Genomic DNA, 24,730 nt, shown 5'->3' on the forward strand with positions numbered 1-24,730 from the left:
TTTTGTCGTCTAGGAATGGAAGCAAATGCATAGTGACATCTACAAGTTTCCTCACCCATTTCACAATGAGGTAATGTAATTCAAAACATCTTCTTGGGATTTTCTACCAATAATATCAATAGTCCCACAACTTTATAAAAATGTACCTTTCTCAATACTCATTGAGAAGGCTTTGAATATATATTGAAAAGACACCACCAATCATCTGGCTCTGTGATTCGGTAACTATCATTTCAGTACCAAAGCATTTTTCCTTGTATCATATGTAACACCAGTACTACTCCTCACATGGTGGTGGTTGTAGGAAATTCAGTGAGTGGACGAGACATATCCATGGAGCTCGTGGGTGTGGCAAAAGAAATCCATCTAAGTGTCAAATCTCTTGATATTTCTGAGGGTCTATCTAAAGTCATTTCCAAACACCACAACTTGCATCTTCATCTGCAGGTACCCCTTTACCATCAACCAGCACCAAATTTTAGGCACGAGTATATGGTACTCTTGGGTCTTGGGCCATGCCACCTTTAAGTCATCACCATTAAAAATGTTAGGAATTGTAGATTGAATCCCTTCATGAAGATGGACGAGTAGTATTTGTAGATGGGTCTTGGGTCTTGGCAGACACTATCATATACTGCACCGGGTAATGCAAATGAAATTCATAATAATTCAGGCCTAAATTTCCTAATAATAACGTGGAAAAAAATGAACCATGTGCAGGTATTCATATGCCTTCCCATTTCTTGACACCAAAGGAATAGTAGGAGTGGATGATGACAGAGTAGGCCCATTGTATGAGCACACCTTCCCTCCATCCCTCGCACCCTCTCTATCTTTTGTGGGCATTCCCAGGAATAGGGATGGCAACGGGGCGGGTTTTTTCGGGTACCCGCCCCGCCCGCCCTAATGGGACGGGGTTAAAATTTATTAAACGGGTTTGGGACGGGTTTGGGATTTTTTTTTAAAACCCGGGGCGGGTTCGGGGCGGGTTCGGGTATTGCCCCACCCCGCCCCGCCCCGCCCCGTTTACATATAAAATTATTTTTAAAATTTAATTTAATTTAATTTTAAAATTAATTTAATTTAAAATTTAATTTTAATATTTTTAATATATAGATAATAATAATTTTTTTAAAAAAATAAGTTATAAAAATATAATAATTTTATTATTTATAAAATATATTTATTTTAATGTAATTTAAAAATTTTAAAGTAAAAAAAAAAACAAAAAAGCTAAACGGGGCGGGGCGGGGCGGGTATGGGAATTTCCCATACCCGCCCCGCCCCGCCCCGCCCGTTTATTTTTTTAATGGGACGGGGATGGGAATTGATTTTGCTAAACGGGGCGGGGTTGGGATAGGGGCGACCCGTCCCGAACCCGCCCCGTTGCCATTCCTGCCCAGGAAGGTAATAGGAAAATAATAAAAAATAAAAAAAAAATCCCAGTTTTTATATATCTATTTCAATTCCATTATATTGTTGATTATGTGATGTAGATCCTAGGTTTCCCTTTCTTTGAATCACAAGCAATATGGATAGCTCAGCTGCTGTCTGGGAGAAAAACATTACCATCATTCCATGAAATGATGCAGTCCATTGAAGACTTCTATCAGTCAAGAGATGCCGCTGGCATTCCAAAGCATCATACTCACGATATTGCAGATTTTGAGGTAAAGATTATTTCAGCATGTAAATTTTTCCTCTAAAAAACCAAGTGTGGACCCCGCATTTCGGCTCAATGCGTTTCCCACTCGATGGCGAAACTCGCTTTTTTATTTGGAAAATGATTTTTATTGATTAAGAAAAATGACTTGGAGTCGCCACTTATTTTTGTTTTATTTTTAAAAAGGGTAAACAAAATAAGAAAGAAAAACCCTAAGTGTGACTCCTTGTTTCGGAAAAGGTGGTCTGTGAAAAACCGGATCGGGTTCGGGGGTCAGGTTACTTATCGGGAAGGTACGGTAGCGACCGTAGCACCCCTCTAAGTCCCTAAAGTCGGGTCTCTACTAATGAAATGAAGCGATCAAGGCAATAGATGAGTAAATCGATGGATACCCCGAATAAATCATGCACATGTGAGAATCAAAAAATGCATAGACAACCAGAGTGGGAATAAGTGCGTACCTGAGCAGCGAGCACTATGCGCTTTCAAGAAATGAGATTAGTACACGATTAATGAATACAAAATATAGCTCATGCATATCGGGGTACAAACGGAACTCAAGCAAAATACATTAAGCACGACGATTTACGATCAACAAGGATCAAACCTGGGGCCCCACCAAAGCCCAATTTTTCATTCATGAGCTAGTCTCACAAATCCCGTGTTTTAGAATTATGGAGAATTCACATTTGCTTACCAGAAGATTATTTAGGAACTGGAAGGGGATTAAAACTATTCGAGTAAAAACCGGATCCCTGGAGCTTATTTGAAGATTAGAGTATTTGGAATTAAACTTAAAATATTAGAGCCTCGGTAATAAAAATGAAATTTGCCAAAAAAATGAGTAAGGAACTTTAGGGAATTAAACTGGAAAGATATAGATTTTGAAAGTTGAATTTGCAATAATAACAATAATAAGGAATGAACTTTAGGAAATTGAACTGCGAAAATATGAATTTTAAATAATAATAATAATAATAATAGTACTGCGAGAATGTAGGTTCTGAAAGTTGATTCAACAATAATAATAATTATAAGAAATGAACTTTGAGAAATTAAACTGTGAAAATATAAATTTTGAAAGTTGAATTAATAGTGATAGTAGTAATAACGATAAGATTTTGAAAGTTGAGTTGGCAATAATGATAGTAATAATAATAACAATAATAATACGGTCTTGAAAGTTGAATTAATGATAATAATAATAATAATAATAATAATAGGATTAATAATAATAATAGGATAATAATAAGAATATTTTAATTGAATTAATAATAATAATAATAATAATCGTAATATTTTAAAAGTTAAATTGATAACAAGAATAATAGTAAGATTTTTAAAAGTTGAGTTAATAATAATAATAATAGTGTGATTTTGAAATAATAATAATAATAATAATAATATTAATAATATTTTGAAATAATAATAATAATAGTAATGATAATAATAATAATAATTAATAAGGTTTTGAAATGATAATGATAAATAATGATAACAAAATTTTGAAAGTCGAATTAATGATAACAATAATAACAATGAGATTTTAAAAGTTAAATTAATAATAATGACAATAAGGTTTTGAGGGCTTGAATTAATAATAACGTTTAATAATAATAATGATAATAATAATAGGACTTCTAAAGTTAAATTAATAATAAAAATAAGAATAAGATTTTGAAAGTGGAATTAATAATAACAATAATAATAATAAGATTAATGATAAGATTTTAAAATGTTGGATTAATAAAAATAAGAATAAGATTTTGAAAGCGGAATTCATAATAATAGTAATAATAATATTAATGATAAGATTTTAAAAGATTGGATTAATAAGAATAGGAATAAGGTTTTGAAAATGGAATTAATAATAATAATAATAATAAGATATTGAGAGTTCGAATTAATAATGATAATAATAAGATATTGAGAGCTTGAATTAATAATAAAAATAATAATAGGATTTTGAAAAGTTTGAATTAATAATAAAAATAATAATGATAGAATATTGAGAGTTTGAATTAATAATAAAAATAATAATAGGATTTTGAAAAGTTTGAATTGAATGAGACAATAAAAATAATAATGATAGAATATTGAGAGCTTGAATTAATAATAAAAATAATAATTGGATTTTGAAAAGTTTGAATTAATAATAAAAATAATAATGATAGAATATTGAGAGTTTGAATTAATAATGATAATAATAGGATATTGAGAGCTTGAATTAATAATAAAAATAATAATAGGATTTTGAAAAGTTTGAATTGATAATAAAAATAATAATAATACTAAGGATAATGATAATAGAAATAACAACGATGATAATAATGATAATAATAATGACAATAATAAGATTTGGAAAGTTGAATTAATAATAACAATGACAATGATAATAATAATAATAATAATAATAGTAATAACAATTATAATGATAATAGTTAATAATAATAATAATAATAATAATAATAATAATAATAATAATAATAATATCCGATAACAACCATAACGATAAATAATAATAATAATATATACTAACAATGATAATAACACTAGTTAATAACAATAATAATAATAATAATAATTAAAATTAATAATAATGATAATAATAATAATAATGATAATAATAATAATAATAATAATAATAATAATAATCCGCTAATAATAATAATATCCGATAACAACCATAATGATAAATAATAATAATAATATCTACTAAGAATGATAATAACGCTAGTTAATAACAATAATAATAATAATAATTAAATTAATAATAATGATAATAATAATAATGATAATAATAATAATAATAATAATAATCAAAATTAAGCCCAAAGTCAATAAGCCTAAACCCATGTCCAATCCTTAAAAGAGCCCAACTCCATCAAGCCCAAATCCATATCCTAGTTATTAAAAAAAAAAAAAATGCCCATCTCCATCTAGCCTAATCCATCAAGCCCAAGTCCATGCCCTCCTTAAGCCCAAGCCAAGTCCTCATCTTCTTCCTCACTTCCGGAGACGGCGACGGAGGAAATGGAGGTGAGAGAGGCAGTGCCGGAGGGCCTCAAAATTTGCCCAGCCTGCCCGCTGTCCGCGTCGCGTTCTCCGTCGCGTTCCAGCGTCGGCATTGGAGCTTGCAGCTGCGGCCCGGTGACTGCGTCCAAGGACGGAGCCAGCAGCTGGATCCTTTATAGGCGCGTGAGGGGCTTCCTCGGTCCAACCTGGCCGTCTGGGGGGGGGGGGGGGGGGGGGTGAGTTCGCCACATGCGTCGCCGACAATGCTGCTGCCACCGACTTCCTGTAACGGGCGAGCTGGGTAAAGTGGCTTCAAGGGACGGCGGCGGCGACGAGGGGAGAGTTGAACTGGCTGCAAAGGAGGAGGACGGGTCGCCTTTGCATGGCTCCCATGCACGCGTCCATGGAGCTTCATATACACGGAGAAGGAATGAAATGACTGAAGGGGTGATGCTTGGGACAGGTGGTGGAAAGTGGCAGGGAGGAACGGGTTCAGTGGGTGTGAGTCCTCATCTCATGTGTCCATTAATGAACTCATATGTAGGAGGAGGTCAAAACAAATTTCCAGAATGAGTTTTAAGATAAAGATCAGAACGCAAACGCTCGGATCTCATATGAATACTCAAAACAGGGGATATAGAACAGGTTAGGAAAACAAACATAAAGCAAAAGCAAGCTATCTCAAATTCCACAAAAACCAGCGAGGATCATGCCACAAGACACATTCAAACGATGAAAACAAACTTCATTGATACCCAGACACCACAATAAAAAGATATAAACGTAGAAGAACCAAACGTTAGAAATGGTACCTCAGACTGCTCCTTTTCAGGTCCCCTTTCTCCTAAAAAATCCCCTCCTTTCTTTTTCTGGTCCCGGATCCCCCTTTTTCTCTTCCTTTTTGATTTCCAGAGAGAAAAAAAAAAAAAAAAAAAAATGCAGAGCCCCCGACCCAAACTCGCCTTTTCTTCCTCTTTTCTTTTTCTGCTCTCCCCCCTACCTCCAGCTGCTGTTCCCCTACCTTTTTCAACCCTCCTATGGCCGCCCTGTTTTGGCTGCCACCCTTTTCCTTCCTTTCTTTTCAGCCGTCCTCGGGTCAGTCCCTCTTCTCTCTTTCACTTCCAGCCGCCCTCGGGTGGATCAAGAAAGCTTAAAGAAAAGCAACGAGAAAAGAAAGGAAAAAAACAACAAGAATAATAATAAAAAAAAACCACCTCTGTCCTCAGTTCAGGGGGTCTACAAATATGCCCCTCTTCGGTAGAGTTCACAAGTGCAAGGAACATGAACACTAGAGTGAAAAGAAAGTGTGAATAGTGAGTGAAATGAAGTGAACTCTACCGAAGAACCAAAGAGACCCCCATAGGGGCACCAATGAGACATGAACTCACTCAGGCCAAGAGACAAACATAGAGGCCTTAACCCTAAAAGGAAACGAATGTCAAAGCGCCTCTGAAGCTACACTAAGGATCCAGGCTCCCTCTAAAACGTCTCCAAGAGTGACTCGAAGAACCAATGTCAAAGGTGAGTAACGGTCGAACCACCCTGGAGTACGAACAAGAATGCGTCTAAAGGAGATTGCCCTATGTGGACTACGAGACGAATAGGCAATAAGCACCGGGTAACGAGGTGAGGAGAGTGAGAATAAGTGCAAATCCATGGAGGTGAGACGTGCAATGCCAGAGAATATGAATGCTAGGAGCTGCGACTCTGGATGACGGGACTGACCCTAAACGCTAAACTGAGAAAAACAACGGCTTTAGAAGCCAAACCAAAGAAGCTAACTCTAAATGCTAAACTAGAAGAACGGCTCTGGAAGCCAAACTAAAACGATAGTAACGGCTCTGGAAGCCTAAACAAGGTGATGGTAATGGCTCTGGAAGCCTAAACAAGATGACAGAAATGGCTCTGGAAGCCTAAACAAGATGACGGAAATGGCTCTGGAAGCCTAAACAAGATGACAGAAATGGCTCTGGAAGCCTAAACAAGGTGACGGTAATAGCTCTGGGAGCCTAAACAAGATGACAATGATGGCTCTGGAAGCCTAAACAAGACGACAGAAATGGCTCTGGAAGCCTAAACAAGATGACAGAAATGGCTCTGGAAGCCTAAACAAGACGACAGTAATGGCTCTGGAAGCCTAAATGAGATGACAGAGATGACTCTGGAAGCCTAAACAAGATGACAGAAATGGCTCTGGAAGCCTAAACAAGATGACAGTAATGGCTCTGGAAGCCTAAACAAGACGACAGAAATGGCTCTGGAAGCCTAAACAAGATGACAGTAATGGCTCTGGAAGCCTAAACAAAATGACAGTAGGGGGATGCCCTAGGTGATAACTCATAAAGATCAGTAAATGGGCATGACAATCGTGAAATCGACAAGAGACACGGCAAACCCAAAGAGAAGGGTGTATGACCCAGTGAAAAAGCGCTAAAGAGGGTATGCCCCAGTGTGACGACTCATGAAGATCAAGAAGTAGATCGAGCAGTAAGAGAATCTGCAAAAGATCCGATGAACTCAAGGAAAGGGGTATGCCCCAGTGTGGCATGCTGCTGCAAATCTCAATCCGTGGAGAATGGCTGAACGGGACTCTACGAGTCTCGAACGACGCTCTACTGAGATCTCATATCGCTGAAAAGCCCAGAAATAATGGTCAGTGAGGCGAATACAATATATCTCGGCCGAGTGATGGAAACTGTAACGGATAATGTGAGAGAACGGTCGCCTCCAGTGCTAAATGAGGGCAATATGCCCCAGTATGGCATCAGATGTACCCGATTTGTCCTGATGACCTGAGAATAACACCAATGGGACACGTAACAGATCTGATATGTACGCCACTGAAATGATGACGCGGGAAATCCAGGCACCAGAGACAACTCCCTCCAGGAATCACGACCATATCAAAGGATACGAACTTGGCCGAACGACTCAAGAGAGGCTCATCGGAGTATCCGGACAAAATGAAATCAAACATCAACCTGGCGTGTATCTCATAACCGTGGATGATCATGTAAACCAGTGGGGATCTATAAGTCTCGATCAAGATGGGGAATATGCCCCAGTGTGGCATCGGGAAAGTAACATGTCGAAAGAGAAAATCAGATGAGCTCAGATCATCTATGCCTGCAACTGAATCAAACCCACATATCGAAGAGGTGTCCCTCGGAAGGAAACATGACGACATCCAAGCATCTAAAAGCGCGGACCTGGCTAGATGGCTCTCGATAGGCTCCCCTAAGGAATCATCGTGAGGATAGCGAATATATCATCATCTCTGCATAAATCTCGCCAGATAAGGATAAGCATGCGACTCCCTCATGATCTGTAAATCTCATCCGAACCGAAACATGCCCCTGTATGGCATCGAAATGTATGATAGGTCGAAGATCAGATAGCATGGAATCCTCTATCCTCGAACATGTGACCCCTGCGAAGATCCATAAAGATCCTCCGAAACGGAATATGCCCCAGTATGGCATCAGGTGCGCGACAGGTCCGAAGAACAAATGTCATGAAATCATCCATCGTAGCACATGTGACCTCCATGAAAGTCCGTAAATCTCATCTGAGACGGAAAATATGCCCCAGTATGGGCATCGGATGCACGATAGGCCGGAAATCGAGCGACATGAAATCATCCGTCATCGAGCATGTAACAATGGTCGTCCGAATCCATAACTGAATCATGCACACATATCCAAGATGTACCTCCCAGACGGAGAGACATGATGGCATCCAAGCGTCGAGAAGTGCGGACCTGGCTGGGTGGATATCAGGGGGTCCGTAAGGTAACGATCATGTCCACGTCTCAGTGAGCATCCAGTAAGTGATGATCGTGCAAGCCCGTGAGGATCCATGAACCCCCAAATGAAATGGGATATGCCCCAGTGTGGCACCAGAGGTATGATAGGTCCAAAAACAAGTGACACCAAATCAATCATCATCAAACTCGCGATCCCGGTAATCCGAACACAACTGAATCAGACCTGCACATCAAAGAGGCGACCCCCAGAAGAAGAAGCATGACGATATCTAAATATCAACCAGATCTCAATCACCTGTCCAAGTAGAGGCTGCCGAAGACGACATCTGATCCCATGGCCTCAGGGTGGTCTTAAGACACGGGACGTAACGTAGGCCAAGGTGATAGGGTGATTGAAACGAAAGGAAACTAGGCTCAAATACCCAATGATCAAAACTCATGCCCTCATATATGAAATGCAACATGTATAGTGAACCCCATGAGCCATGGACCTGAGGGTGCCTAACGTAAGTATGATATCGATAAGGAGACAAATGAAGCAAAATGAACTGATAGTGATGTGTGTAATGATGATGCGAAGTGAGCATCGAACCTGAGATGGGTCACTGTAAGGAGGGAATAAGATGTGAAGGGAACGAGATGAATCACAAGCAACGATAAAAACGACAGCGAAACAATGAATATGTGAAGAAAGGTGGTGATCGACTCAGATCAAACATGAAGTGAAGTCACATCAACAATGAATGTAATGATGGAAAGGACAATGACTCGAAGTCCTTAGGAGAAGGTCACTCATCTCTCTCACAAATAAATATGACGAAGCAATACAAATAACATGGGATCAGAGAGCTCACATACGAACTCCCAATAACGAATATACTCGATAAAAATGACCCCCAAACATCAACATACATACTCAATGATAAAAAATAATACACCTACGTTTTTTTTCGTCTTTTTTTTTTTTTTTTTTTTTTAACCATTTTTTTTTTTTTTTTTTTTTTTTTTTTTTTTTTTTTTTTTTTTTTTTTTTTTTTTTTTTTTTTTTTTTTTTTTTTTTTTTTTTTACATATATACAAACACACATACCCTGAACATGAACAAATGAACCCCAAAGATGATATCAGTAACAAATGGACACACTCCCAAGTGCTAAGGTAACAAACAAACTCTCTCTGACAAGATGACCTTCTCAAACTAAGGATCTCTAAACCAGTGTCCGCGAGATAGATGGTGGAAATGATGTGACTATCCTCCATGTGATGAGCTGAGGAGGCTCACCACTCAGGGTGGAGAGAATATGAGACAAACAAATAGTAGATAGGATAGGAAAGAAGAGATGAATAGCACAACCAATAAGATGATATGAAAATGCACAGGTGCAATGATAGGAAAAGATGATGAGAAAAACATGCCCCTAGGTCCAAGGCTCATGAAACTCCCAAACAATGCATGCATACATTAAAGGGCCCCTGTCCCGGTGTGAAAATGTGAGCAAGGCGATAAGAAAGAAAGGCTATAATACGCATGTGAGGCTCAATGGGCTAGCAATGGACTATGTATCACAAAGGAATAACAAGGTAATGGCTAACCGAAATGATGGCCACCCATCCTGCGACCATGGTCTCAAACATAGTACCTCTTTAGCTGATCCACATTGGTTGGCTCTGAGAATCGGTTTCCATCTAAATCCATCAGCCATGCAGCACCCTCTGGGGTCAACTCCCTGATGAAATAAGGTCCGCTCCAGTTGGGTCTAAACTTTCCTCTAGGATCTCTGATCAATCCCCTGATGACTTTCAAGACTAAGTCACCTACATGTAGTGGTCTGGGCTTGACCCGCTTTTTGAAAGCGCGGGCATCTTCCTCTGATATGCACGAACATGGTCTGCTGCTCTCAATCTCTTCTCATCTAGGAGATTGAGCTGATCAAATCGAGCCTGAGCCCAATCTATCTCGGGAATCTGCTGCTCTAGTGCTACCCTCAACGAACCCATCTCAATCTCAACGGGTAGCACCGCCTCCATGCCATATACCAATGAGTAGGGTGTGGCGCCTGTAGAGGTGCGAAAAGAGGTCCGATAAGCCCACAATGCAAATGGGAGCTTCTCTGACCAATCCCGAGAAGTCTCAATCATCCTCCGTAATATCCTCTTGATATTCTTATTCGCGGCCTCTACTGCCCCGTTCGTCTGCGGCCTGTACGCAGACGACCTATGATGTCGGATGCTATATCGCTGCACCAAGGTGTCAACCTCTGCCCTGAAATGTACCCCTCTATCCGAAATCAACTCATGAGGGACTCCATAACGACAAATAATATGTGATCTGATGAAACTAGCAACCCCAGATGACGTCAACCTCGCATACGAAGCAGCCTCCACCCACTTGGTGAAGTAATCGATGGCGACCAGGATGAACTCATGACCATTGGAAGATTTCGGCGAAATCTTCCCGATGATGTCGATACCCCATACTGAAAACGGCCAAGGTGAAGTCAGTGCGTGCAACTCTGAAGGTGGCACATGAATGAGGTCTCCATGTATCTGACACTCGGGGCACCTCTGAACAAACTGGCAGCAATCCGTCTCCATAGTCAACCAGAAATAGCCGGTCCTCATGATCTTACGGGCCAACATATGCCCTCCCATATGCGGTCCGCAGACTCCCGCATGAACCTCTCGCATCACTCTATCAGCAGAGGCCCGGTCCAAACATAATAGCAGCATCCCATCAGGTGATCGTCTATATAGCGTCTCGCCACAAATCACGAATCGGGCGGCCAACTGTCTCAACGCTCTCCTATCCTTGGCCGTGGCGGCCTCAGGATATACGCCGAGTCTCAAAAAGTGATATATGTCGTGGTACCAAGGCAAACCATCGTTTATCTCCATATCATCAATCAAACAACAGTATGCAGGAGCAGATCTCGACTCTATCAACAATGGGCGAACAGTGGCATCAGTAGGTATGGCAATCATGGAAGCTAGAGTAGCTAAGGCATCAGCGAACTGGTTCTGCGCTCTAGGCAGATGGGTATATCTCAAATCATCAAATCTCCCGACCAGTAGCTCCAAATACGCGTGGTAAGGCCTAAGCTTCATATCTCTAGTCTTCCACTCACCCTGAATCTGTCTCAATACCAGATTGGAGTCACCAAACACCTCCATCTGTCTAATCCCGAGCTCGAGGGCTGTCTCTAATCCCAAGATACAAGCCTCATACTCAACAATATTGTTCGTGGCAGGATGTCGATCCGAGAATGCCAAACGAACAGATCTGGGAATGTGATCACCATGCGGGGATATCAACAAGACGCCTATCCCGTATCCAGAATGGTTGGCTGCACCATCAAAGTACATGCGCCAACCTGACAGACTAGTCACAGCAGCGACATCCTCGTCCGGGAAGTCGTCATCAATGGCCCTGCCATCGGAAACCGTAAAGAAGCTAGATGATCAGCGACAATACTCCCTCTGACGGACTTCTGAGTGACATAATGAATGTCAAACTCAGTCAAAAGTACCAACCATCTTATGAGGCGACCGACCAGGGCAGGCCTGTCAAACAAATATCTCAGAGGATCTAGACGGGATATCAAATGCACTGAATATCGGTCATGTAATGTCTCAATCGTCGAGTGGCCCAAACCAAAGCTAAGCAGTAGCGCTCAATCATGACATATCTCGTCTCGTAGTCTAGCGTCCTCTTACTCAGATAATAAATGGCTCGATCCTTGCCCGAATCATCGAGCTGAGCCAACATGCATCCTAATGCTACGTCTGAAACTGACAGATATAGGAGTAACGGACGGCCTGGTGTAGGAGGCGCCAAGACTGGGGGCGACAGCAAGTACTCTCAGATCCTCTCAAATGCGCGCTGACACTGATCATCCCAAACAGTAGGCTGACTCTTCCTCAAGAGTCGGAAAATGGGCTCACAGATGTCTGTCAATCTGGCAATGAATCTGCTGATGTACTGGAGTCTGCCCAAGAAGCCTCTGACCTCTCTCTCTGTCCTCGGTGCAGGCATGTCAAGGATGGCTCTGATCTTATCCGGATCTACCTCTATGCCTCGCTCGCTGACCATGTATCCCAAGAGTTTCCCAGAAGTCACTCCGAAAGTGCACTTCTTGGGGTTCAGTCTCAATCTGAACTGCCTGATCCTCTCAAAGAATCTCTCCAGGGCTGCCAAGTGATCTGATCTACCTCGGGATTTCACTATCATGTCGTCTACATAAACCTCGACATCCCGATGCATCATGTCATGGAAAAGCGTGGTCGCTGCTCTCTGATAAGTGGCTCCTGCATTCTTCAATCCGAATGGCATGACTCTGTAGCAATAAGTCCCCCACTCGGTAATGAAGGACGTCTTCTCCATATCCTCTGGAGCCATCAAGATCTGACTGTATCCGGAAAATCCGTCCATAAAGGACAACATCGAATGACCCGCCGTACTGTCAACTAGCATGTCGATGTGTGGAAGGGGAAAATCATCCTTAGGACTGGCCTTGTTGAGATCTCGGAAATCAACACAGACTCTCACCTTGCCGTCCTTTTTGGGAACAGGGACGACATTGGCCAGCCACTCCGGGTACTCGACCACTGATAAGAATCCTACACTGAGCTGCTTCTGGATCTCCTCTTTCACCTGCAAGCTCCAACGAGGGTGCAATCGTCTCAACTTCTGCTTAACCGGTCTGGCATGGGGCAGAAGTGGCAAACGATGCTGGACGATAGATGGGTCAAGGCCCGGCATGTCCTCATAAGACCATGCGAAAACGTCCAAGTAGGAACTGAGCAGCTGGATGAGGCCATCTCTCTCATCTGCAGATAGACCTGATCCGATCCTCAACTCTCTAGGCTGATCTGCTGCGCCGAAATCAATAATCTCTGTGTCCCCTACAGTAGGTGAAACCCTCTGATCAACGGGACCCGAATCGGAAGCAGAAAACGAGTCATCGTCTGAATCGTGCTGTGCAATCTCATCATCAATATCAAAAATCTGTGATGTGGGTGAAGATGGTGCAAATAAATCAATACCAGAAGAGACAGACAAATACTCAAAGATGCTCAAATCCATAGATGAAGAGTCAGAAACATAGTCAAAACGGGAGACGAACCCCGACAGAACGTCAAATGACAGAGGTGGGTCCACAAAGTCGGACGCTCCCTCGACAATGCCAACATGGCTATCAATCAAATCATCAAAAGCTATAAGGTCCTCAGCAGACTCCAGAGCAGGGGCAGTCAGGCTCTCCTCGGTAAGCTCGATGGCGAATACCCCGAAGAGATCAAATGATGAAGCGAGCCCAGGCTGAATAGTCTCCTCAATCTGGCTCAGGCTCAGGGCGAGCATCTCATCAACGTACTCGTCACGCGGCACAGCTCCGTCCACTAGGTCTCCAATCTCGGTAAAAGTCCTGTGATTATCGATCTCATCCGGGAAGCAAAGCGTCATAAGGCTCGTGCGATCTGGGGAGGGAGGAGCAATCAATACAGAAGTCGAAGGGCCAGGGGCTCCGTCACTCAACTGTAACTGCTGGACGAGGTGCTGAAGCTCGGCCTCCTGGGTGGTGCTGAGTCCTCCGGTGATCCTATAAGACGGCGCATGTGGCTCTGATGCCCTCACAAAGTAATCGGCTAGGCTCATGGTGTATGGGCGAACGGGATAATAAAAGGGCGTATGAGTCAAGCGAGCCTTCACCCTCTCCCTGCGCAGCCGCGCCATATGACGATAGTCGGTCTCAGTGGGAATGAATCCGAGTCCGAATGGTACGTCATGATCAGGATGGTGATGAACTCGCTCGGTCCATGCTGACGTCGACCCAATCCATGCCAGGAAGATAGGACATGCCTCTCATCATATCAAGTACTACAGTGCTGCCATGCTGGTCGAAAGACATAGCGACGAAGTCCCGGCAAAAGTCCTCTAGCTAAGGTCTGTATCTCATCAAAAGTGAACCCGGTCAGCAGTAAGTCGTCGTCGCTATGGCTGATCTGGAGCACGGGCTCAGCGGAAATGAACATGTCCCTGCCGACTGTACGACGACTACCTGGCCCTCATGGATGAACTTCACTTTCTGATGAAGTGAGAAGGAATGGCTCCAGCTCGGTGAATCCACGGTCGGCCCAAAAGCAGGTTAAAGGATGTAGGAATCCTCAAAACCTGAAAGACAGTGATAAATGTGGTCGGACCTATCAGGAGCTCGATCTCCAGTGTACCCATGACTCTCTACGGGTGCTGTCATAAGCTCGGACGGTCTGAGTGGACGGGCTAAATCGGATGGTGCGTATCCAAGAGCGATGGCGGTGGCCAGAGGACTACGTTCAGGGCCGAGCCATTGTCCAGAAGGACAGATGGAACTCGCGACCTGAACATCCAACAGATATATAGAGAGGGCGCGTGTGGTCTGAACCCTCTGGTGGCAAGTCGTCATCAGAAAAGACGATACAAGTGGCTCTGCCAGCCGTCATCATATGAATGAGTCCCTCGGGGGTGGTCGTGGTATCAACTCTAATCTGGCTCAGAGCTCGAGTCAGTGCATCTCGATGAGTACTGGAGGACGCTAAGAGGCTCCAGATAGAAATACGAGCCTGAGTGCTCTGCAACTGCCTCACGATCTCGTCATCCTCTGCTCTGACCTCCTCCTGGGATGATGTACCCCCTAAGGGTCTAGCGGCAGCGGCTGGAGGTGGCTGTCTCAATACTCTCCCTCCCCGGAGGATATACTGAACATCTGGAGTCTGAGGATCATCACTGTGTGGAGCCTGAACCTCCTCAACGTCTGGGACTAAGACGAATGGCGTCTGAACGCTATAGCGCGTGGAAATCGGAGGCTCGACAATGGTCACATGTACTGGGGCTGTCTCAGGAAATAATCTGAAGGGAGTGGGCACCTGAGGACCCAAAGACATGCTGCTCATCTCGTAAATATCCCCCAACTCTATGGGCTCTGGATCTATGTCATCCCAGCTCATCATGCAGACATGGTCATCAGAATCAGCAAAATCCAGGAAATGAATACCTCCGTCTGGTGGAGGAACTGCATGCGTGGTATGGGCCGTAGTGGGTTTTGGGTTACACTCGGCTGACCCAAGTGAACCAAACCCTGATCAATCAAGTCCTGGATGGCATGCCTCAGTGCGGTGCATCGATCAGTCTCATGTCCTAGCCCCTGATGATAGGCACAATGCAAATCTGTCCTGAACTGAGGGAGTAGAGGCTGAGGGGGCGGTCTCGGAGTGAGTGCAGTCAACAAACCGGCCTCTATGAGCTTCCGAAGAGCCTGGCTCAACGGCATGCCTATCTGTGAAAACTGCCTCTGCGTCCTCAAAGCAAAAGGTGCAGAGGTCTGCTGAGCTCGAGGCCTAGGGTGTGAAGGTGCGGGCCTCGGAGTGAACTGTGCAGCGTAGCATGGCTGTCCAGTGGCCGTATATGAAACAGGAGGCCTCTCAAGGCCCTGAGTGGCATAGTAAGGTAAAGTCAATGGCTGAGCCTGATATGTCTGATCAAAAGCCGAGGAAGGTGCCCGCGGCCTAAACTGCTGAGGTGCATAAGGAGAATGAGGCTCGGAAAACTGCAGGATCGGCTGATGGCGTCTGAGAGGCCTATGACTGGATGAACTGATAGCACTAACATCTGTCGGCCTCGGTCCTACAAAGGGCTTCTTCCCCTTAATATCACTAGGGGAAGAATCTGTCCATAAAACCTCTCGAGATGCCGTCCTCGACATCATATAAAGCCATAACCAGAGACCCAAAATCTGTGAACGGGACCCCAACCACGTGTCTGGCGATCCTCGGCTGTAGGCTCCTCAAAACCATCTGAATCTGGTCTCTCTCTGATGGTCTATCCACTATCTCAGCTATCTTCCCGCGCCAGCGGGAAATGAAAGAAGAAACGGACTCCTCTGTCCTCTGCCTCAGGGCCTCTAGCTCTCTCCTCGATACATCCACGACAGTGTTAAACGAAAACTGTCGTAGGAACTCCCGGGCCAAGTCACCCCATGTCCGACGGCGTGAAGACTCCAAAGAAGCGAACCATCGCTGGGGCTGCCCCACTCAAAGATAGGGGGAATAGAGTAATCATCTGAGACTCGTCCAAACCATGAGCCCTCATCACGGTGCTATAAAGTCTGAGGTGGAGGCGCGGACAACCAATGCCTGTATATCTCTCGATTTCTGGCATCCTGAACTTAGCCGGCAAACTAGCTACCGGCATACCCTCAAAATCGTCCCAAACAACTGACCGTCTGACACTCTCATCTGTCTCATACACTGCTCGAGACGGTCCATACGCGCATGAGCGTCATCAGCACCGGTGGTCTGGACAACAGCGGGCGGAGTGATCTCAGAATGCCCGTGTAATACATAAGGCGAAGCCTGAGGCGCCGAAGGAATAGGTGGTGGCGGTGGAGGTGGCAACGAGTCATGCGGTGTCTCATCCTGAGCCACTGCTGGTGGTCTACCCTGCTGACCACCGATCTCCTGCCTGAGGCTGGCCAAAGCCTCCTGGATAGAAGCATGGCGGCCGTGAACTGATCGACCGTGACGACCTGCTGATCCATATCTGATGTATCCGAAACCCGAACTAATCTGCCCTCTACTCTGATCCACGAAACTATACCCAGACTGAGAGTAAAAATCCTGATCCTGAAAGTACTCCTCTGCTCTGATCCACAAAGGTATATCAAGACGAGGAACAAAGGTCCGATCCTGTAAAGCACGAAGAACGGAATAAGGATATGGCTCGGGGAATGTATAGAAGAAAAGATAATCTGAATAGGAACAAGCAAAGCATCCAAGTGAAGATGAGCGGTCCGACCGTACTCAAACTCGTCCTGATCTCAGTGCACTCTCAACTGGAGACTAATCAGAGGGAAAATCGGATCCAAAACTGCGGCTACAGAGGCACGGAAAGCCCTCAGATGCACCCACGTGTAGGGAGGGAATCCCAATCGAAGGATCTACGGCTCAACCTACGAGGTCAAGGTGGCTCTAAATGGATAAGGGTGGACTTTAAGATATCCCTAGCAGAAGCAATCATACCCTCCGGCGGTATGCAACCCTCTGCACGCCTCCGAAGAGACGGGGCGCTTCCATGCAAGGTGGTAGTCACTTCCACACATGCACTACCTCGACATCCCAGGGGGCTCCTATGGTGAAACCTCTCAAACTCTCAACACTCAATAGTCAACTAGAGTGCTCAGTGATGGTGTGGGTGCATCCGAAAACCCTATGAATCTAGAGCAGAACAGGAAACACACTGGTCGCACAACTATCCATGAAACCTAGCTCGGGGCTATACAGGTCTTCAATGATCGGACTCCAATCGACATCAAAGTGTCGCTCTCCTCCAGAATGCTCCCGTTCATCGATATAGCCCGTCGCTAGACCCTACTCCTAATCTCTGGCTCGGTCAGAGAGCAAACACATAGAAGGCCTCACACTTGCAATAGTGAGAGCCAGGATGAAAGGAATGACCGAAACCAAGAGAATTGGAGGTAGGGGGATAGAAGTGAGATCCACATAGACAGGCGACATGCAATCATACAGAGGGAGGGCAATCATGCATCATACAGTCAAGCAAAATACAGGATATATCACTCATGTCCACACAAAAAGCTACAACTGTCAGGATGAATAGCAATACGAACATCATGCTCAACAGACGATCAAGATAATATGCAAGTCAGATAAAACAACACAGCAAGTCAAACGATGTACAATAGTGAGTCTATGCATGTGAAGTGAGCAGAATAATCAGGTAGAAACAGAATCACTATACCAAGCAAAACATGATGAGCAATACATGTTAATCGGCATGTCGATGTACCAAACTAATCTAGCAATGAGGTATAGAAAAAAACGACATCCGAAGCCCCAATCAAGATAATCAATCATAACAATGCCACAACATAACATCCAAGTATGCATCAAAAACTCCCAATGCGCAATCAAGAGACAGGTACTCACTGATCGACTCATCAAATGCCATGTTTGCTTCACTTTAAGTTCAAGCTTGACCCTCTAAAAAAAATCCCCAGTGGAGTCGCCATTTTGTGGACCCCGCATTTCGGCTCAATGCGTTTCCCACTCGATGGCGAAACTCGCTTTTTTATTTGGAAAATGATTTTTATTGATTAAGAAAAATGACTTGGAGTCGCCACTTATTTTTGTTTTATTTTTAAAAAGGGTAAACAAAATAAGAAAGAAAAACCCTAAGTGTGACTCCTTGTTTCGGAAAAGGTGGTCTGTGAAAAACCGGATCGGGTTCGGGGGTCAGGTTACTTATCGGGAAGGTACGGTAGCGACCGTAGCACCCCTCTAAGTCCCTAAAGTCGGGTCTCTACTAATGAAATGAAGCGATCAAGGCAATAGATGAGTAAATCGATGGATACCCCGAATAAATCATGCACATGTGAGAATCAAAAAATGCATAGACAACCAGAGTGGGAATAAGTGCGTACCTGAGCAGCGAGCCACTATGCGCTTTCAAGAAATGAGATTAGTACACGATTAATGAATACAAAATATAGCTCATGCATATCGGGGTACAAACGGAACTCAAGCAAAATACATTAAGCACGACGATTTACGATCAACAAGGATCAAACCTGGGGCCCCCACCAAAGCCCAATTTTTCATTCATGAGCTAGTCTCACAAATCCCGTGTTTTAGAATTATGGAGAATTCACATTTGCTTACCAGAAGATTATTTAGGAACTGGAAGGGGATTAAAACTATTCGAGTAAAAACCGGATCCCTGGAGCTTATTTGAAGATTAGAGTATTTGGAATTAAACTTAAAATATTAGAGCCTCGGTAATAAAAATGAAATTTGCCAAAAAATGAGTAAGGAACTTTAGGGAATTAAACTGGAAAGATATAGATTTTGAAAGTTGAATTTGCAATAATAACAATAATAAGGAATGAACTTTAGGAAATTGAACTGCGAAAATATGAATTTTAAATAATAATAATAATAATAATAGTACTGCGAGAATGTAGGTTCTGAAAGTTGATTCAACAATAATAATAATTATAAGAAATGAACTTTGAGAAATTAAACTGTGAAAATATAAATTTTGAAAGTTGAATTAATAGTGATAGTAGTAATAACGATAAGATTTTGAAAGTTGAGTTGGCAATAATGATAGTAATAATAATAACAATAATAATACGGTCTTGAAAGTTGAATTAATGATAATAATAATAATAATAATAATAATAGGATTAATAATAATAATAGGATAATAATAAGAATATTTTAATTGAATTAATAATAATAATAATAATAATAATCGTAATATTTTAAAAGTTAAATTGATAACAAGAATAATAGTAAGATTTTTAAAAGTTGAGTTAATAATAATAATAATAGTGTGATTTTGAAATAATAATAATAATAATAATAATATTAATAATATTTTGAAATAATAATAATAATAGTAATGATAATAATAATAATAATTAATAAGGTTTTGAAATGATAATGATAAATAATGATAACAAAATTTTGAAAGTCGAATTAATGATAACAATAATAACAATGAGATTTTAAAAGTTAAATTAATAATAATGACAATAAGGTTTTGAGGGCTTGAATTAATAATAACGTTTAATAATAATAATGATAATAATAATAGGACTTCTAAAGTTAAATTAATAATAAAATAAGAATAAGATTTTGAAAGTGGAATTAATAATAACAATAATAATAATAAGATTAATGATAAGATTTTAAAATGTTGGATTAATAAAAATAAGAATAAGATTTTGAAAGCGGAATTCATAATAATAGTAATAATAATATTAATGATAAGATTTTAAAAGATTGGATTAATAAGAATAGGAATAAGGTTTTGAAAATGGAATTAATAATAATAATAATAATAAGATATTGAGAGTTCGAATTAATAATGATAATAATAAGATATTGAGAGCTTGAATTAATAATAAAAATAATAATAGGATTTTGAAAAGTTTGAATTAATAATAAAAATAATAATGATAGAATATTGAGAGTTTGAATTAATAATAAAAATAATAATAGGATTTTGAAAAGTTTGAATTGACAATAAAAATAATAATGATAGAATATTGAGAGCTTGAATTAATAATAAAAATAATAATTGGATTTTGAAAAGTTTGAATTAATAATAAAAATAATAATGATAGAATATTGAGAGTTTGAATTAATAATGATAATAATAGGATATTGAGAGCTTGAATTAATAATAAAAATAATAATAGGATTTTGAAAAGTTTGAATTGATAATAAAAATAATAATAATACTAAGGATAATGATAATAGAAATAACAACGATGATAATAATGATAATAATAATGACAATAATAAGATTTGGAAAGTTGAATTAATAATAACAATGACAATGATAATAATAATAATAATAATAATAGTAATAACAATTATAATGATAATAGTTAATAATAATAATAATAATAATAATAATAATAATAATAATAATAATAATATCCGATAACAACCATAACGATAAATAATAATAATAATATCTACTAACAATGATAATAACACTAGTTAATAACAATAATAATAATAATAATAATTAAAATTAATAATAATGATAATAATAATAATAATGATAATAATAATAATAATAATAATAATAATAATAATAATAATCCGCTAATAATAATAATATCCGATAACAACCATAATGATAAATAATAATAATAATATCTACTAAGAATGATAATAACGCTAGTTAATAACAATAATAATAATAATAATTAAAATTAATAATAATGATAATAATAATAATGATAATAATAATAATGATAATAATAATAATAATAATAATAATCAAAATTAAGCCCAAAGTCAATAAGCCTAAACCCATGTCCAATCCTTAAAAGAGCCCAACTCCATCAAGCCCAAATCCATATCCTAGTTATTAAAAAAAAAAAATGCCCATCTCCATCTAGCCTAATCCATCAAGCCCAAGTCCATGCCCTCCTTAAGCCCAAGCCAAGTCCTCATCTTCTTCCTCACTTCCGGAGACGGCGACGGAGGAAATGGAGGTGAGAGAGGCAGTGCCGGAGGGCCTCAAAATTTGCCCAGCCTGCCCGCTGTCCGCGTCGCGTTCTCCGTCGCGTTCCAGCGTCGGCATTGGAGCTTGCAGCTGCGGCCCGGTGACTGCGTCCAAGGACGGAGCCAGCAGCTGGATCCTTTATAGGCGCGTGAGGGGCTTCCTCGTCCAACCTGGCCGTCTGGGGGGGGGGGTGAGTTCGCCACATGCGTCGCCGACAATGCTGCTGCCACCGACTTCCTGTAACGGGCGAGCTGGGTAAAGTGGCTTCAAGGGACGGCGGCGGCGACGAGGGGAGAGTTGAACTGGCTGCAAAGGAGGAGGACGGGTCGCCTTTGCATGGCTCCCATGCACGCGTCCATGGAGCTTCATATACACGGAGAAGGAATGAAATGACTGAAGGGGTGATGCTTGGGACAGGTGGTGGAAAGTGGCAGGGAGGAACGGGTTCAGTGGGTGTGAGTCCTCATCTCATGTGTCCATTAATGAACTCATATGTAGGAGGAGGTCAAAACAAATTTCCAGAATGAGTTTTAAGATAAAGATCAGAACGCAAACGCTCGGATCTCATATGAATACTCAAAACAGGGGATATAGAACAGGTTAGGAAAACAAACATAAAGCAAAAGCAAGCTATCTCAATTCCACAAAAACCAGCGAGGATCATGCCACAAGACACATTCAAACGATGAAAACAAACTTCATTGATACCCAGACACCACAATAAAAAGATATAAACGTAGAAGAACCAAACGTTAGAAATGGTACCTCAGACTGCTCCTTTTCAGGTCCCCCTTTCTCCTAAAAAATCCCCTCCTTTCTTTTTCTGGTCCCGGATCCCCTTTTTCTCTTCCTTTTTGATTTCCAGAGAGAAAAAAAAAAAAAAAAAAAATGCAGAGCCCCCGACCCAAACTCGCCTTTTCTTCCTCTTTTCTTTTTCTGCTCTCCCCCCTACCTCCAGCTGCTGTTCCCCTACCTTTTTCAACCCTCCTATGGCCGCCCTGTTTTGGCTGCCACCCTTTTCCTTCCTTTCTTTTCAGCCGTCCTCGGGTCAGTCCCTCTTCTCTCTTTCACTTCCAGCCGCCCTCGGGTGGATCAAGAAAGCTTAAAGAAAAGCAACGAGAAAAGAAAGGAAAAAAACAACAAGAATAATAATAAAAAAAAACCACCTCTGTCCTCAGTTCAGGGGGTCTACACCAAGGTTCTTCAAAATTAAAAGTGATTGATTCATTAATTAATTTTAAGAGCAATGCTTGCCTTCCATTGCAGTACTGTGATAAATATCTAGACAATGTTGGGTTTCCACACTTGGAAGAATGGAGGAAGGAGCTAATCTTATCAGGCATAGGAAATGCCCAAGTCAACTTGGAGACTTTCCGTGATGCTTGGGATGACCATGAGCTGTTGCAAGTGGCTCTTCAGAGCCCTCATTTCACCCAATCCCTTCAATCCCCATCTCAACATTTTCCGTAGTTCAAAGGTGACATGTAAGAGGAGGAAGGTTTATTTATAATTCTTTTTAACACGGTCAGTCGAAAATATATATATATAAAATAAGGTAAAGTTCTAAATCTAATCTTTTTTATTATTTTTATTATTACAAAAAAATAGCAATTCATATATAATGGAACTAGTTACAAGTTCTCTAGATTTGGAGCACTAAGATGAGTATAGTGTATTATAAATGATTTTTTTTTTAATGTATTATTTAAGAAAAAAGAAATACCAAGCATAGATATTAAAATTTTTAGTAAAATAAATTATCACGATCTTAAAAAATATATATAAAAAGTGTGACTCCCCAATTCAACAAAGTTTGAGATCGACAAGTGATAAATCTTAAACATATATAACACATGATGTAATTTAAAAGGTTACAACTTTAGTTTTATAAATAAAACCAAATCTTCCCATTACAATCAAAAGAGAATAAAAAAGTAAATAAATAAATTTATCTTGTTGACAAATTTCTAAAGAAAATCAAAATTAAATTCTAAAATTTAATTCCTTAATTTCACTTATAAATAGAGTTGACTTCTTTCAATAAGAGACTTTTTTTAATCGGTAAAAACGACTCTACACGAGAAAAGAGGTTTTACAAAGAAGAAAAAAGACAACAAAAGTATTATATATGTGATCTTTCAACAAATTCATTCGGGAATAAGCTCCTTGTGGTCTTCGATTAATCTCTAAAATTAAAAAATATTTTTATCGTTATTTTTCAAATTATGATCAAGGTAAAAGAATTAGAAAGATATATTATTTTATAAAAGAATATTACCACAAAGATTGTGCCCACGATTTATCAGTTTTAATAAATTTTTGTTTCACATATTTTTCTATTAATGTTAATTGTGTAAGAAATCCAAGTAGGAAACATTACCTAGTACACACTCCCTTTCTGTCATCAAGGATTATTTTATTGAATCCATGTCGATGATATTTTGGAAAAAATCTACTAGGGTGAGTATGAATTCATACTTGAACCATTTATCTTAGTTTTATTTATAATGAAATTGAATCACACCAATTCACACAAAGATTGATGAGAAATGGATTGATTGAGCGGTTTGAGCCTAAGCTCAATTGGTTTGGTAATGGCTATGTTAGGATTAGACGGGTAAGAAAAGAAGGGGATAGGATAAGGCGATGGTGGTGGAATAAAATTGTAATACTACAACTCTTAAAGACCAAGACAGGCATAGTTAATTCACCTGTTGGGCTCTAAGATTCAACGTAGAATGACTCAACAAGATGAAATGGGTTGGAAAATGCTATCACATGAACCTACTTAGGGTAATCAATCTAAAATAAAATATCTTTAGCATAATAATTATGTCTTCAAGTTTTAATTAACAAACTCCTTAAACACGATAATCAACTAACAATTGAAATAAAAGTAACCCTTCATCAAATTACTATTCCTAAATCAATAAAATGATTAGGTTGAGAAAATAATATCCTTACTATTTACATAACCGGTCATTTTAGATTTTCAACTTACCAGACTTTTTTTTTTTTTTGGTGCGTACACAATTTAAACACTTATGAATGAAAAGCCTCATTGTTGGTACATTAGGTCATATAGTTTAAGATTGACAATTTTTTTCCTAATTTGCCAAATTTCCGTGATCAATTTTATTTTGGAAAATTCCAATTTGAGTCCACTAAGATTTGTATCCTATAAATACCATGATGAAAATGTATTTGGT

At 40.4% G+C, this 24,730-nt stretch overlaps 1 protein-coding gene across 1 annotated transcript; it reads left to right on the forward strand.

Moving 5' to 3' along the window:
* The first annotated feature begins 288 nt into the window (after positions 1-288).
* LOC117904095 (flavin-containing monooxygenase FMO GS-OX-like 9) lies at positions 289-22,991 on the forward strand. The gene is made up of 5 exons (XM_034816616.1): positions 289-447; positions 561-643; positions 721-854; positions 1,495-1,670; positions 22,788-22,991. The coding sequence occupies exons 1-5, from the start codon at positions 289-291 to the stop codon at positions 22,989-22,991; spliced, it is 756 nt and encodes a 251-aa protein (XP_034672507.1).
* The last annotated feature ends 1,739 nt before the right edge of the window (positions 22,992-24,730 follow it).

This window comes from Vitis riparia, chromosome 17 (genome assembly GCF_004353265.1).
Source record: "Vitis riparia cultivar Riparia Gloire de Montpellier isolate 1030 chromosome 17, EGFV_Vit.rip_1.0, whole genome shotgun sequence".
In the NCBI taxonomy this organism is placed as follows: domain Eukaryota; kingdom Viridiplantae; phylum Streptophyta; class Magnoliopsida; order Vitales; family Vitaceae; genus Vitis; species Vitis riparia.

What these genes read in the sequence shown, in the direction of transcription:
- LOC117904095 (XM_034816616.1), top strand. Translation starts at nt 289, where the DNA reads ATGGTGGTGGTTGTAGGAAATTCAGTGAGTGGACGAGACATATCCATG. An exon ending in ACTTGCATCTTCATCTGCAG is followed by an intron (nt 448 to 560) that starts GTACCCCTTTAC and finishes TAGGAATTGTAG; the next exon opens with ATTGAATCCCTTCATGAAGA. An exon ending in ACTATCATATACTGCACCGG is followed by an intron (nt 644 to 720) that starts GTAATGCAAATG and finishes AACCATGTGCAG; the next exon opens with GTATTCATATGCCTTCCCAT.